The following is a 16810-nucleotide window of genomic DNA, read 5'->3' as shown; positions in this document are numbered from 1 at the left end:
CAGAGCTTCAAGTTCTTTTATGCTGCCAGTTTGTAAATTTTCTACATAAACTGTTTAAAAACCATCATTGTAGACAGACTTCAGAGACAGGTAAGAAAATACTGCAATCGAAAAAAAAAATTAAAACACCTCTTTATTTTCAAAAATATGAATTTGATTTACTGTAACTCTAACAGCAAAGCAAAGCTTTATAATATGAAAGAGATAGAATAGATCTGAACCATAAATTTCAAATTTCTACCTCAACTGTCTCAAAGCTGAAGAGTCATTCAACCAAGCCATCTGACTCTGACCCAGTTTTGTTTTTCAGCCAGTGGGTAGCTCCCATATATTTTTTCACAGAAAATCAGCAGACTAACAAGCTGCAATACAGAAGCTTTATTTTCAAAGTCCCCACAGGGGCCGGTCAAGAAAGAAGAGAGCATTATTGCCTATAGCTTTCCAACCACTACTGTATCCTGCAGAGAGCCACTGAAACACTTACTCAGAGTCTGGTGTCCAAGGCTCGTACCAGGACTGCTGTTTGACCCAAAAGAACCCCAAGGTTTGGAAAGCAAGGCAGATGATGATCTGAGACAACACGGAACACAGAAGTGGACCTGAGATAAGACCTGATGGAGGCCTTTGTGCAACAAGCTCTGTCCAAGCAGGGTTCAGACTCACTGCAGAAGAACAAAAACAAATGACACATTGCATCATTATGGTTTTCAAGAGTTATCCTGTTCACATTCTGTGGGATTAGAATGGCTTGCTCATGACATCACTTTAAAATTTAGTCCAGAACTGCAAATGTGAAACCACTTTGAAAAAACCATAGAATCCTAGAACAACACCACAGTGCCTTCTACAGGCTGGTTCCCCAGCAGCACAGCATAGCAGGGGACACTAGCAGCCATCAGACTTACGGATTAGTAGTGTCTGGCCAAATTCCCTTTGTCTGGCACAAGGACTTACAGCTTGCCTCCTGACTTTTGGACTGCCATTGCTTCAATTAAGATGTTTTTATTAAATTTGAAAGTGGAATTCTACTGTTAGCCAGTGAATTGAATGCTAGGCCTGTATGTGAAATTGACTGGTTCACCAGGCAATACTTTGAGTGTAACATTTTGCAGACAGAAGTTCAAAGTAAGGATGCAAGGAATCAAAACAAGATGATATTGCAATAACTCCTGTTTTGATTCCAAAACTGGCTTCCTGTACTGTGAAGACTTAGTTCCCCAGGATCAAGCCCACAACCTTCTTCTTGTTTTAGGACATTTCACAAATTTCAGATGAATCTTATTCAGTACACAGTGTGGTTTGGGTTTCTTAATGCATAGATGTAATAGTCAGAACATCTTCACTGTATGTCACAGTGTTTTCTCAAAACCACATGTAATTAGATATTAAAGAAAATCTGACAAAGCAAAAAGTGGTTCACAGAAGCCACAATGGTAATTCAGTACAGAGTACTTACTAGTGAAGACAACCACCAAAATGATTGCCAAATCAATGAAGAGAAACTGGAAATCTCCCAAATTGCTCAGGATCTGGAGAGAAACAACAAGTGAAACATTGGTAATTTCTTCACACGACAGAAAATTTATACTGACACTTTTATGGCATTAATTCTTTGAACTTCCCTCTATGAACAAGACAGTGTCCTGTCAAACTGGCCTCCTTTACCTGCAGGAGTCCTGAATACTCTACAATTCACAGAACAATTCCTGATGTATCACAGTATGAAACAATTTTCTTTTCAGGATGGACAAGCTATTTGTAATTGAATTTTGTTTGTAATCAAAATTATATTATTGAATCTTACATACCAATGCAACAACAGCTTAGGCCTACAGCTCTTTAATCACCATAGCCTTACTATGTACTCATACAGCTATGAAAATGTCGATCTCAGAAGTCCTTTAATACTCTGCACCTTTAACTTGCTCAGAATACAAATTAAAATACAGGATTTCTATCACATACCACTATTGTGAAAGCAATCATATTAACAGGAAACATTCTATTTTGCTTCCCCCCCCCACACCCAAATCAGTAATTCCAGTTTCTTTAAATTCTAACATAAAATGTATGCATTACCCATTAAAATAAATTAGGCTATTTCAAAATGCTGAAAGTTTTTAAATAATTGAAACCTGTATTTTTGCTTTGTATATATGCTTATTTGGTCTTCCTACTGTAGAGACTTTCTTTTCTCAGCCACTGGTTATTGCCTTTTCTAAACAGATACTACCATATATTTTGTACAGTTAATATGAAAAAAACCCCAAAACACCAACAACACTTTCAGACTAAATGTATTTTTGAATGCATATGTTGTACTCAAAGAGACTGGCAATAATTTGCATTAAATACCTATCAACTTTCAAATCTCTGAATTATGCTGACACTGCACAGGTACTGACAGAATACTTACAGAATACAGCAAAGTAACAGTGATGTACTGGATGATGCTGTATAATGCCATGAACTTGAACACACAGAAGGAAGTAACTAAAGCAGCACGGCCTTCCCTGTCAAAACAGATGCAATCATGTAACTACAAAGCTTTCTGTGCAAGCAGTTAAGTTCTGCCTACCAAAACGTTAGCTGCAATTAAACACACCAGCAAACCTTTTGAGGGACATTAGGCTACAGACATGAGAAAAACAGGAGTCAGAATGGTACACTTTCCCCAATATCAAATTGTAGGTATGTCTTCTGAACTCAGCCACCACCTAACTTCAGTCCTCTTTGGACTTCATGCGGTTTTCCAACAGAGGTTTTTAAATGTCTTTTTACACAAGCATCTATGAAGCATTAGTTTCCTGCATGGACTGAATAAACATGGTCAGCCACAGAGCTGCTGACTTCAGAAATGTTTCTGATAATGCATTACTTCATTAGTTCTCCACAGACCCCTAGATTCTTCTTTGGCTGACCTTTATCCAAAATCATTACCTAATTTCCAATTCTAGAGTCAAAAAATTGGTCAAACCCTATTTAGAAAATTTGTCTTCTACTCTGTACGGTGCTGAACAATTATCTGAAGATTTTTACTGCTTGCAATTACAAACAGCCTTTATGGAAACTAGCAAGGTGACTAAGACAAAATTAAAGACTAACGTGTAGAAGTCTTGATCATGCTTTGAAAAATTAACTTTACATGGACAAAGGATTTTACAACAAAATAATTCACACTGGTTGCCTGCAGCATCAAATATATACTAAAACAGAGCAGGCAAAACGAGTTACACAGACACATTTAAGTCCACAGTCAGTGGCATTACCTGATCAGCTTTGGCACACAGGAAATACTGGGTGTCCTGGAAGTGAATGGTGATGCCACAGAAGCCTCGAGTTCAGACAGAGATATACCACCATGTGCCCTCTTCAGTGCCTGCCAGGTAACATTAAATAGAGACCATTTTTAGAACTTGCCTTCAGCTGTACAATTTAACTGAATGGTTCTGTATAGAAAATACAAATACACTTACCCCACAGTCATTTGCTCCATCTCCACACATGCCCACATAGTAACTATAAAAAGCAAACAGATATCAGCATCCTGGACCATTCTCCAACCATGGTACATTTAGCTTATTTCATTAATTACTTCTATATTACTTTGAGTTATTCAGGGTTTGCATAACCATGAGTGATCATTAATGCTGAAATCAATTACTGTTGCTGTTATACATATAAGGAAGTAGACAGAAAAGCAACACGACAATGACAGGTCAGTCAAAGCAATAATGGTTAATTAGTTCTTTATCATCCAATGGGGTCTAAAGAATCTTTGCTCTAGGCAATGACACTTCTGTGGTATTTTGTAAAGCTGCAAGGCCTGACACCAACTGCCACATATTGACCAGTGTAAACAGAAGTCATCCTGATAATACTTCTGTAATACACAGAAGACATTTGATGGGTTTGTTTCATAAACCAAGCAACTGCATTTATAAAATACGTTAGTCAGTTTATGCACATATTCTTCATTTAAAACTTTAGGAAAAGTCTGAAACTTTCCCAACTAGCCAGCAGATGGTACTACTCTCCTTCTATTAGATCAGCTAATAGGCTGATCTATCAAACAAGGTGTTCTCTCAGCCCAGCATTTTTCTTTAGGCAAAACAGCTAGCAGCATGCATAATTTTTGTCTCCTATCACACCAAACACATTCAACCCCCTTGCACTCTATGCTTAAGCAAATACTTACTCTACATTTTGTAAAGCTTCCACCAGCTGAGTTTTCTGATCAGGTGCCATGCGAGCAAACACGGTGCCATGTAGCACGAGCTGCAAGACAGGAGAGTTCTTAATACTCACAGGGCAAAGGCTCTTCACCACTGAAAGTGCCCATACTCAAGTAAAATGCTCACCTTGGGTACCAGGTCCTGAAAATGCTCCAAAATCACTGCAAATGACTTCCCATTCATTGCAAAATGGTATTTTGTCATCTGGAGATCCTCAAGGCTTTCATGGACCAATTTAACTGGAATATCCTATCAAAAGTAGTTTAATACTCTAGCTGTAATGGATTTACACAGATTCCTTGCCATTTCAAGTTAATACTCAGAGGGGTATTCCTAGAGATGACTAAGTTTATAAGAAGGTCATTTGAAAAAAAACCCTCAAACAATAAAACCACATACATATTACTAAGAAAATGTAGTTTAATGTTTCAACTACAAGCAGCTAGAGAAGTTTTGACAGATTGAAATGCTGGGAAAAAAACCCTGTCAAGTGAAATGTCAAATGTCATATCACAGTTGAAAAACTACCTCCCCCAGCTGCTTTACTAGTCTTTGGTATTTGAACATCTGAAAGTTAACCAGTATATCAATGCTGAACTGACACTTAACAGCAGATTTACTATTTAATGGAATAACATAAAAAGAACAGTAAAACTAACAGCTTACACTAATATAAATACATAATATGGTCATATTACCTCTGAGTTTATGGCTGGTGAAGAACTAGTGCATTTTGCGAGGGTATCTGCATAATGCCAGTTGATCCTGGCAGCCTGCCCATCCTTTGGAGGTAGTGCTTCAGCAATAATGACCTTATCCTGAGGTAGAATCATTCCACAGTCTCTGGCCACAGAGATAGCAGTTAGCATGTTATCCCCTGTTAAACAATTGCATTTAAAAGGGTTTCAGTCAGAAAAGCATCAAGATCATATGTTGCTATTCAAGATCATATGTTGCTATTCTAAGAGAAAAGCTAACAAAGCCTGTACAGAACTATGAGGACTGCCCCACATACCAATGCCAACCTCAGAGCAAACCAAGCCTACAGACAACACTCAAACACCCAGGTAAACCCCCTCCTCTACAAATTTTGTCTGCTGCTTGGAGCTATAAAGATGTCTTATTGACCAAATCTTAGTGTATATGGAAAACCAGGCAGAAAACAGGCAGCCATTTAAAATACTGCTTTTTACACTCACAGAACATGCAAACACAGAGCTTGTTTGCATGAGTATTGTTAGCCTAGCAAAACATTCCAAAACCACAACACCTGTGATTTAAAAAGGAAACACATATTGTATAAAAAACACTGAGCACAGACATCTAGAATGCTTATAAGGACCTAAGTCATTCTCCCAGAAAAAGTCCAATACAAAGTGACTTTTCATAGTATAAATCAAAATGGTAGGGAACCTCAGGACATCCAGTCCAACCTCCTGGCTCAAAGCAAGTTCAGCCATAAAATTAGACTAGGCCTTCCACTTAGTCTGATTTGGAAGACTTTTGAGGGTTTTTATTCTCCAATTCAGTATCAAGTAGCTTATACCTGGAGCTAGGGAGAAGAAACTACAAAGTGGAACTGAAGCCTTTTCTGGTTTCTCTGACTCACCAAAGCAACTTGCACCAAAAAAAAAAAAAAAAGTGGAGTCTGAATATTTTTACAAGTTTCTAAACTTCCCTGTTGCTATAAACACAGTGTAAACGCACTGACACTATTATTTGACTTCATACACATAATTAAAACAAGAAAGAGATGGATCTTTGAGTATCAATGTTTACATGCTAACCTGTAACCATGACAGTGCGAATGTTGGCTTTATGCAAATCTTCAAGTACAGCAGGGGTTTCTTGCTTTAACTTGTTTTGCATTATAATTAACCCCATAAAATCCATGTTGCTTTCAATAGCATCTCTGATGAAAAAGAGACAAGGAAGAGAAGATTTTAAGATTTACAATTATTAGATGCAGCTTTAAAAGCCTGACTTTCTGCTTATCAAAGTAATGAGGAATGTGTATTTTTAACCATGAAGTAATTTGCTTTATAAAAAGTGATGTGAAAGAAATCATCACAACAATTTATACTTATTTCCCTTGTTTTATTTGAAAATCAGTGGGAGAAAATGTTGTTTCCTCTCAAGCACAATTTTCAGTTTCTTCCATGAGAATGCTTTCTAAAGGAAATTACAGTCTCAAATAGGTTATAGGTAGAAAATCTGCTCTGAAACTAACTGCATTCACAGGCCAAATATTAAGATATGTTTAGAGTGCACATCTCTATTTTCTAATTTAGCTGAACCTTAACATAACAGCTACCACATTGTTACAAAGGCATGTAAGATTAATAGGCACTAGCTAATTAGGCAGAGAAACGAATTCCCATTGGTTTACATTAAAATTCAGTGTATTTACAGGTCTTGGGTATTCTACTGCTATTGTAGACTTTCACAGCTGAAACTGGAAAACTCATTTCTCTGCTTTGCCAAATGTTCATCTTGCACACAGGGCTGGTACAAAAGAACACAGTCAAAGCTGGCATTTTCATAGCTGTGCTACACATTCAAGCACTGTGGGAAAGATGACATTATCCACAAAACTAGGCTCAGCTGAAAAATAATTCACAGGAGGTACTACTCTTTGAAGGAAGAAACCTTTCTACCTTTCAAACCTCTGCAATGAGAAAATGGACATGCTGCCTTTAGGAGACAAAGAAACTGCATCAAACATGCATAGGAGGATTTCCATTACTTGCTATTATCCTTAATAAACATAGATGATATAAGTATGTGCAAGTAAAGAAATCAGATGAGGTTTTCTGCCACAATAATGTAAATCAGACATCATGAAAATAATATTCCAGCTTAAAGCTCATCCTCTGAATTCACTTCATTGCAGAAAAAAACTTCCTTATCTTGTGTGTCCAGGGCACCACTAAAGGATGTACAGAACTATGTATGCCAAGACAGAAAAAGGCTAAATAAGATGGGTAATTGATTTAAACAAAAATACACATTACATATTAATTCAAAGCATGCAGCTTTTAAAGTCTCTTACTTATTAAAAAAGTAAAGTCAGTCTTACCTGCTAATAGTCTGGACTTTGTGCCACGTAAGCTTAGACTCCAGTTTTCTGTGAGCAAGAGCAATAACTCGGAAGCCCTGCTTAGTGTATTCTTCCAGGACACGCTCAAAGTCAACAGGAACTTTAAAAGATCAAGTTCTGAATTACTAAAATATTCATATTTCAGCTGAGCTATGGAAGAAATAAAAAAAATTTGCTCCTTTACCTGTTTCCTGCTTACACAAGCTGGCAATCACTTCTGGGGCACCTTTCATGTAAGCATCCATTCTCTTTTCCCCTAGAACCCTGGCTATCACACACATGCGCTGCAGCACTGAGGAAAATGGAAACTGGCGCACAATTCCAATTTCATACCCAGTCTGTGTCAGACAGGAAGGAAGGAACAAAAGGGTTACATCCACATGCATCTTCAGAAAAATAGGAATGTGCCAAATGAAAAAGTATACTTACCGACAGCTCAAACAACTCCTGAAAAACAAAAAATATACAGTCACTCTAAATACCAATTTTGAGTATTTCTTCAGCTACAAACTATTTCAACACAAATCAGTAAATGAAACTGCACAGTATTCTTCATATCAAGTCATATTGTATTTTTAATGGATTTCATAAAAGCTGAATATAAATATACTGCATCTGTTTAGTATCCTTTACTTTAAGTGAGACACAGTAGAACTGCAGAGCTTGATTTCTTGATTAGAATTTCCAAGACCTTTCAAGTCCAAACTGTATGTTTACCCTTTGTAAATGACTAAAGTACTATGGTGTTTCAGAATGAGGCCACATTATTATTAAGTATATCCCTCCAAAAAATAATGTACTAAGTTGCAAGAATGTTCAGATGTCAACTACTGCACAGAAATTACTATGCATGTACACTGAGCTCTGAACAAAAGAAAGACAGTTCTATCTACTACACAATATAACTCATACAAATGTACTGACTTGTTATATCCTCCCACTAGCCTACTCTGTGATAACCTGGATAATTAACTCACATGCTTAAAATTTCCCTTTGTGAAATATTTAAAAATACTTCAAAATACAGCTAGAAGAAACTTTTCCATGTGCCAAATACATTTTGTTTTTATACTCAGCACTTAATATTATCTGTAAGGTACCAGAGTGGCAAGAATTCCATGCCACACAGTGACATTAACAAATTATTGTTTCAACTGAAACTGCAAGGTGAGCACACCTAAACATTTCATTAAAACATAAGAATTTGGTAACATACCAATAGTAAAAGACATAAGCTCAAAAAGCATTACTGTACTTCTTAACCAACCAGTAAAGGCAATAATGCTGACACTGACTTTGCTCACCTTGAAAAGTGCACATACTGAATCACTACCTTCAACAATGGTTTAAACATGTTAGTTGTATTTTTTGCCATCAAAGCCCTCACAGTTCCGATCCAATTTCAATTTTACAATACAGTAAAATGTGTTTCTTTAATTCCTATCAATTGTTTAGAGTTTTTATACCATTTCTTGATCGGTTGCTTGCTTGGATTCTGGGGAAAGTTGTTTTGAAGGTCGAACCACTGTTGGCATGATTCGATTATGAAGGGCTGTTTCCTCTTCAGTTGCTTCTTCTAAAATCTGTGTTAAAAAAAAAAATCAACTAATTTATACATTCATTAACTTTGACTTGCTCATAATGCAATATTCAGGGAGAAAAGGCACTTACCCATCCTATTGCTTCAAACATCTTTAAATCAAGTGGATCCCCAGAAAGTACCCCTTCAATTTTTGTAAGGGAATGACAAGTTGCCATGCAAGCAACAAACTCTGACTTCAGCAAGCTCTCACTGCAAGCCCTCTCTTCCGGCAAAAGGAAACTGAAACAATGAAGTAATAATATACTTAGCACTATAATTATTTATTATGAGCCACTTCAAAAGGTTTGTTTAGATTAACAGAAGAAAATTAACTGCACAAGTCCCTTCACTTGTGTTTTCACACATCACAGAAAACAAATTAAGAGTCTGGGCTGGAATCTTCAGAAACTATCACAACTTTTTCTTCCTTCAAACACTCAGTGTTCATTCCTTCCTTGCCTAGTTTGATCTCTCATACAAAGCCCTCCTATCACTTTGTACTTACCTTAATTAGCTGAGCTAATTCCTTTTAGCAGCCTGAAACATCATCGCTTAGGAGGACAGGATTAAAGAAATATGCAACAGTACCTGCAACAGTTCTGCAGTATGACTGTGATGAGGTCTCAGACTCTAACAAATAAAATTCTGCTTCAGCTTCACTGTGGAGTTGTAACTTCCACTAGACCTAAACCACAGTTTAAGTGGCATTCCTACAGTGCATTACAGAAATGTAAACATATATGAGCTCACACTGAATTTTCTATTCTCTTCTGCTGAAGCTGTTACAGTACAACATGAGTATCCTGCTTGCTATCAGCCCCGAGCTCATCCTTACCGAGCATTTTCCACCCGCTGAATTCCCCAAAGATCCAAGCCATCCTCAGTAAGTGTGCCAGTCTGCAAAAGAGACCAAGGGCATGGCATGAAGAAAAAGCCTCCAGAAACAAATCATATTCCAGCAAAGCAAAAATAAACAGCTATTTAAGCAAATTTTCTTTTATTTTCACATACAAATCAAGACTTCAGGACAGAAAATACACTATCTCCCTTGCTTTTTGCTAGTAATTAAGTTCCAAACCTGTTAAATAACTTTCAAAAACGTTCAAAGCAGTCATGCTCCTCACTGGAGACAGGACAAATGAAACAGACCCTTACAATCCAAAGATGATAGCACACCATCTCAATATTCAGGGACTGGGGACAATGGAAAATGGGTACTAAACCATTAGTACTATCTTATATAGTTAAAGCAATAACTGAAATGTACTTACAGTTGAAATAATACAGTTAGTATTATACTTATTAATTGAGATAAAATCTAAGGAGGAAAATAAATCTTATTTGGAAAACAGCCAAATGCAAAGAAATCTGGCTAGCAGCATTACTGTCTTTCATTCATGTTTGGTTAACAAATAATAACAAAATGCACTCACTCAGCTTTTCATTGAAATGAATGAAAATGAGAAAAAGGCTGACTTCACACCTGAGCTTTTCAGAAGCTTATGTGCTAAATAAAGTTCTTAGTAATCCCTCAACTCTCACATTTCTGAGGGGCCAGTAGTAAGGTGGGACTTGGGAGTCTTCAGATAAGAAAGCAGCTCAATTACAACTACTTTTTAGAGCAGATTAAATTAGGAGAATTGACAGATGGTAAACACTGAATACCTGGAAGCTAACAGATCACAAATCATCTAACGTACATGAAATAATGAGTTTTCCCTTTTTATCTCAAACAAACTCCCTTTTCTAAGACAATGCTCCTTCAGGTAGCAAGGTTTCAAAATTCACCTAACCTTATCAAAACACACAAGATTCAGCTGGCCACAAATATTTATCCTTTGTGGGCTGATGCAGAAGATGCCAATTTTTTTCAACCTTCTTTGTGCATAAACGATGCCAGCAGTCATAGCAGCAGGGAGTGCTGGAGGCACCGTGATAGTGATAATGTCAAGAGACTCGATGATGATGGTACGAGCTGGAACCTGCAAGAGAGGTCAGAGTCAATGAGCAAGAACTCACTGCCTACAGATTCACTGATGTGCTACCAAGAGCAAAACCCACACATTGTTTTCCCCAGTACAGTGTGTTCTGGATTGCCCAGAATTTTAGCACAATCTTCACCCACCATCAGCAACCACAATAATCCAGTCCTAAATTATCCACAAATCATAACTTCAAATGTGCTTTTTTCTCCCAGGCTATGTATTACTTTAAAACATTAGCTGAATAATGCAAAATTTTTGAGAGGGGGGAACAAAAAAACCAAACAAAAAAATTTAAATTCCTTGATAAGGATTTTTTTGCCTGCAGCATGTTTAGATGGGCTGTATCCTATTTCTTCCAACTATAAGTCAGATGGTAATCTTACATATAACAAAGATAAAAATCTAGTAATTGGATCAAGAGAAACCAAGGTAAACTCAAATTTCTCTGTAAGATATTCAAATTCTGCTTCTGTGCTGAATTTTAGTCTCAGTAACCTTGTCTCATTTCATTGATATAAAATACAGCAAAAAATTTTCACTTTAAATCAAATAGTTTCACATCATCTGAAGTGTGATGGAAGTCATGGCCACCCTTTTTCTAAAGTAAGGCAGTTCTGGACCAGAAATGAAAACATACCTCATTTAAGATGCTATTGACAATTGTGTAAAAAAATCCAAGGCCTGCTACCACCACCAGAGACAGGAGAAACAAATAGGCATCTCTGTAGAGCTTAAAATCAGTTGGCTTTGGATACAGTATGGAACGAACAAGCTGTCCTTTAGCAGTACTAAAGCCTAGAAAGAAAAAAGGAGTAAGTTATTAAAAATACAAACAAGAACAAAGCTATTAAAATACATTAAAAACCTCAATAAAACCCTTAAGCTACTAATTTCATTAACAACTGTTTCTCAATATCCACAGCAGATGTTTTGCAATACTGTAATTAAGGTGCTTACATGTGCACATCATACTAAGGGCTTCTCTCCTATGGCAAGGACCTGCAGCTGATGCAAACAAACCCCTCCTCTGCAGCAGCAGCAAATCCTCACATGGTTTGGCCTGGCAGAGTTTGTTGTACTGCATTTTGTCCCTCACAGTGCAGAGCTAGTGGGTATATTTATTGTCTAATTAAGCATGTCCTTGCAGAAAGAAAATTAAGATATTCCGAGTCCAACATCAAATACTTAAATGGCAGGTCTGCTTAAGTTCCCTTGAGAGCCAGAATGAAAGGTTCAGAAAAAACTGCAGTGTGGGGAGTCATCTTCTGAGAAAGGCACCTCCTGATGGCATTTTGACAATTATACTAGAACACTATCCTTCTAAAGGTCTTACACTTGAACAACCAACAGATATCCCAAGGCCCTCCTTGAACTTTTGCCTCGACATTTAAAATAGGCCAACATCATTGCCCAATTGTGTGTGCCCAAAACATTTTTCATCTGCTTAGATTTCAAAGTCTATTACTACAACCTCAATGTCAATGCCAGGTCTTCTGGAATTAGTGACAGTTCCCTGTCAGCTTTTCAGTGTGCAAGCCACCACAGCAAAGGCTGAGCCCTTGCTCAGGGCCTTGCCTTCAGCAGTTCATTTCTGTTGCTGTTTGGGCTCACCCTGCTGTATATGCAATTGGTTTTCATAGATTATTATTTAACACCAGATCTCTAACATACGAATTAGCATTTCTGTCACTAGATCAAACTAATTTTTTAAGTAAATGTTCTGTAACATTTGAAATAACTATAGGTAAAGAAAAACATTTGGCATTGTGAATGACTCTGCTAAAATCAGCTGTTCCCCATTATCCACTCAATCCTTTTCCAAGAGGCACATGCAGCTCAACCAACACACTGCAAAAAAACCTCTAAAAGACATGAAAACACATTCAAATAAGTTTTAAATTGATGCTGAAGACTTTTTTCCTTGCCAACTACTAATCTTCAGACCATCATCTAGTTTTATCGTTGTTTTAAGACTTTTATCAGGCTATTTGGGGTACATTCCTTTACCAAGTTTAGCAGTATCAGCTAGTTGACACAAACCAACAAGAAGGAGTAGTACATTAACAAGGGATATATGTAACAATCAATACCTGTCCTCACTACCAGAGCTTTGACCAACTCCCCCGTGTAGAAGCGGGTCTGGATGACATTGGTCCCACAGAACAGCGTGTGCCGCTTGTGCACCTCGGGACTGTAGATCTCATCTCCCACTGCTTTTGGATATTCTGAAGGGTTTGGCAGATTAATCTTTGTGACAGGAACACTTTCACCTTAAAGGAAAGAAAGTCTCTAAGCAAGATCAGAGAAGAACAGACATTTTTTTTCATTCACAACTACAAGTAGAATAATATAATCTCACTTCACCAGCACAGGCAGACATGGAAGTCATCTTCCTTTCAGCATATTAGGTAGTCTCTCACCTTACCCAAATGCTATTTAAGTCGTTATACTCCTTTAACTTCCTTATAGAGCTTCTGTAACCCTTACTTCAAATCACAGTTTGTGATATAAAATACAGTTCATTAAAATAAAAAACAGGACAAGCTTCCTTCTCTTGCTGAAAAGCATCATCCCCATCTTTACTCAGAAAAACTAGGAGCTGAAGAAAATTCTTCTCAGCTCCTTTGGTGACCAAGTGCACTCAAGCTAGGGGAACAATCAATTTTTATCAGTTGCTACCAGTAGCAATAGGATCAAATATATTCAGAAAAACTGAACATGATAGAACACACAATCTCTGAACTAAAATTTTCTAAAGGCTGTCAATTTGGACAGATTATCTTAGGAATAACAGAAAGTCCATCCTAGTCACTGGAGCTGTCCTTTAAATACATCAGACACCTCATTTCACCATATGCAGGTACAACTTGAGATAATAATTTGTGGTTTTAAATACAGTAGAACATTCTACTCACTACCTTCCTTTCTGGAAGAAGCTAAAAAGTTTGGGCACAAATTTTCTGAAGAAACAAGCTTCTGAACTCCATCTGCACTGAGAACATCAAGCTAAGAGGCAGGAAGACAAACTATCAAGAAGAAATTTTTTTAACAAGAAACAATCACTCATTTTTGGAGTTTCCAAGCAGTATTAGGTGGCTGTTGCAGATAAGCAGGACACGAGTACCTAAGTACTTCAGAACATGCCTAATTGTAAGAACATCCACATTTCAAACAAAACAAATATATCCACTTCTGCTAAAACATACTGCAAGTAACCATGCACACAGGTATAAGCTGATACTTTTAGCCCTGCAGCACTGTGTATCAAATTTACTTTACCTGTTAGCATACTTTCATTTACAATGCAAGTACCACTGAGCAGCACTGCATCACACGGCATAATTGTCCCATTGGATGGAATCAACATGGTATCTCCAGGCACGAGGTCGGTGGAAAGGATTTCTTCTATTTCTGAATTTTAGAACACAAACAAGTTTACTTGAAAATAGCCACCACCTATAAAACCTGATAAAGATCCTCACACTCAAGATCCAGGTGGTGACAAGTATGACAATTAACAAAAGAAGGTGTACTTCATTTCATTAATAGCATGAAGAGATTTTAAAAATATAAAGAAAAGGCCATTGATAAACCCCAATTCCACCACAGATTAAACTCCAGAGCACATGGATAGAGTGCATCACGACAAATGAAAGGAATTGAGATTATACAAAAGATATTAATGATTAGCTGCAGTGTAACTTCAGTATAAAGACATGAACCCAACACCAATGTATGTCTTAAAAACAGTATCATGCATCACACCTTTTGGATACCACACCTTTAACTGCTGTGATATCCAAATGAGGGGAAGTTCAGAAATCATCCTGCAGCCCTTGTTGGGTAATAAATTGTAATGAAGACCCAACACATGCACATCTTTAAGTCAGGAAAGAAACCAGAACGACAGTTACAGAGTGGAATGGTAGAAAATGAGAAACAGCAATAGAACAAGCACCTAATCTAGAACAAACCTGATACTCACTGAAAATTCCATCTAGAAGGTTAACCCTGAACACATTACACTATCTAAATTCCACTTTGAACTTCTTTTCCCAGGCAATTTTGCTAAGGAATGCAAGCATTTCAAGCTGATTAAAGAAAGAACAGATGCAGACCCACTTTACACTCACACTTCATGAGCAACTTAAACCTTCCAAGCCACCTGTGAAATTTACCTTGGTTTCCTCTGCAGACAGAAACCCTTACAATGCTGTGAGCTGCTACCATGTCATGTAACATAACATATTGCTGCAAAGAGGAGAAAAATTCATTATTCAAAAGCACAGCTTGTCTTCTTTTAAATGCACATTCTACAGAACAAGTGATGAGATTCTCAACTAACATTTTTTAACAACAAAACCCTACTCAAAACATTCTCTTGAGCATAGTTTAGAAAACTTATGGGCAAATAAAGTTTGAGTGCATCAAACCCTACAGGCTCCTATTTTAACAGCATTCTGAAAGCAAGCATACACTGTCCTGTAAAACCTTATAAAATCATTTGGTCATTAACATACAAAAGTAACAGCTGCAGTAGTTGTATGAACTTGAATTAAGGTAGAAGTTGTCTGGAGGTTTTTTGTCTCTGGTCTGAATTCAAAGATTGCAATTTAAGGATAACTACTACTTTGATTCCCATCAGCTAAGTCTACAGAGCAAACTGAATCACCAGTTTAACAATCCACATGCTTCAGTGGTGCTCAGTTCAGCAGGGCCTTTTCAAACAAGGAAACAACGCAAGATGGAATCACTACTGTCAATAAAACTAGGTACATAAACTTGTGTCCGGGTTTTATTTAAGCAAGGGAGTGTTTCTGCTGCCTGAGGCCAACCTATTGATTCATCAGCGTAGAAAGGCTGCAAAGGTCTCAAAGAAAACTATAAATCCAAATTCTTTCAGCTCAGAGAGGGAAAATGCATAACAATATTCTATCTGTCTAACTCTGAAAAATTCTTAAAGATTTGTAGGCAATTTCATAACAAAATAAGGCAATGAGTAAAAAACCAAAAAAGATGCATCCATTTTCTTTGAACTTACCTTTCTAATGGTGTAGAGTGAGCTAACAATGGATATTACAGACATAATCACAATTGCTAATGCATAGTAGTGATACTCATCAGTGATCCACAATATCACACTGAACAACTGGAAAATGTAAAAAGGGTTGAGAACCTAGAAGAGTGACAGAACATTCAAGTTACACCAAAAGGTCACATGGGTTCTTCATCAGAACAAAGCTGAAATCATCCTCCTCCAGGGAAAAGACAATTTCAGTTCTTTATACGTACTTTCTGATTTGCCAAAATGATCCTTTTTTTCACTACCTTCCCAGCCCCTCAAAAGCACAGTTCTCACTCAAATAATAACAAATACAGAATTCAAAGACTGCATGCATTTTCCCCTACACCTCAAAACAAGGTAATGGCAATATTTGATGCACCTTAAGTTGTAATTCTTAAACAAATTTGGATGTTATTTCCTATTTATTCTTAATAAATGCCCTGATACCTCAAGTTCTTACTCTGTTAGATCAGGCTGGAGAGTTTCTTTGTTCACAAGTTCTACTGCACATTATTATAACACAAGATAACAAACCAGTTATCCAAATCCACATGATACAAGGAAAACAGAACAAATCCAACAATACTACATTTCATTTGTTCGTTAAAATAAATATGTTGTAATATATAATCCCTGGCCTCCTCATGGAGAACAGAAGTCATTTTATGCTTTAAATTAACTACAAAAAATAAGTAAGATGCTGACCCTTTCAAAGAATTCTAATATGTTTTCTAATGTCCTTACTAAGGCATCAGGCTGTGAACTCTGGAGAGCTTATAGCTGAGGCCTCTTTGATCTTTAGCTCTAAGGAGAGCTGGAGAGCTGAAAAAAATTGTCTATGCC

The 16810-nt window shown here is 37.1% G+C and overlaps 1 protein-coding gene across 6 annotated transcripts in view; it reads right to left on the bottom strand.

Moving 5' to 3' along the window:
- Nucleotides 1-16810, bottom strand: part of ATP13A3 (ATPase 13A3) — a 55103-nt gene that overhangs the window by 10978 nt on the left and 27315 nt on the right. For all 6 annotated transcript variants that reach the window (XM_059855449.1, XM_059855454.1, XM_059855450.1 and 3 more), the window contains exons 9-29: nucleotides 15944-16078; nucleotides 15081-15153; nucleotides 14182-14313; nucleotides 12993-13172; nucleotides 11540-11697; nucleotides 10711-10899; nucleotides 9753-9814; nucleotides 9007-9157; nucleotides 8802-8918; nucleotides 7765-7782; nucleotides 7520-7673; nucleotides 7315-7435; nucleotides 6023-6147; nucleotides 4934-5112; nucleotides 4362-4484; nucleotides 4199-4278; nucleotides 3477-3519; nucleotides 3270-3379; nucleotides 2417-2513; nucleotides 1457-1529; nucleotides 485-662 (exon numbers count right to left, since the gene is read on the bottom strand). In XM_059855449.1, the coding sequence (XP_059711432.1) occupies nucleotides 485-662; nucleotides 1457-1529; nucleotides 2417-2513; nucleotides 3270-3379; nucleotides 3477-3519; nucleotides 4199-4278; nucleotides 4362-4484; nucleotides 4934-5112; nucleotides 6023-6147; nucleotides 7315-7435; nucleotides 7520-7673; nucleotides 7765-7782; nucleotides 8802-8918; nucleotides 9007-9157; nucleotides 9753-9814; nucleotides 10711-10899; nucleotides 11540-11697; nucleotides 12993-13172; nucleotides 14182-14313; nucleotides 15081-15153; nucleotides 15944-16078 (2498 nt within the window). The remainder of the gene's footprint in view (nucleotides 1-484; nucleotides 663-1456; nucleotides 1530-2416; nucleotides 2514-3269; nucleotides 3380-3476; nucleotides 3520-4198; nucleotides 4279-4361; nucleotides 4485-4933; nucleotides 5113-6022; nucleotides 6148-7314; nucleotides 7436-7519; nucleotides 7674-7764; nucleotides 7783-8801; nucleotides 8919-9006; nucleotides 9158-9752; nucleotides 9815-10710; nucleotides 10900-11539; nucleotides 11698-12992; nucleotides 13173-14181; nucleotides 14314-15080; nucleotides 15154-15943; nucleotides 16079-16810) is intronic.

Source organism: Haemorhous mexicanus, chromosome 10, assembly GCF_027477595.1.
Source record: "Haemorhous mexicanus isolate bHaeMex1 chromosome 10, bHaeMex1.pri, whole genome shotgun sequence".
NCBI classification, from domain to species: Eukaryota; Metazoa; Chordata; class Aves; order Passeriformes; family Fringillidae; genus Haemorhous; species Haemorhous mexicanus.
Note: the sequence above shows the minus strand (reverse complement) of the source record. Positions and strands in the feature narration are given on the sequence as shown.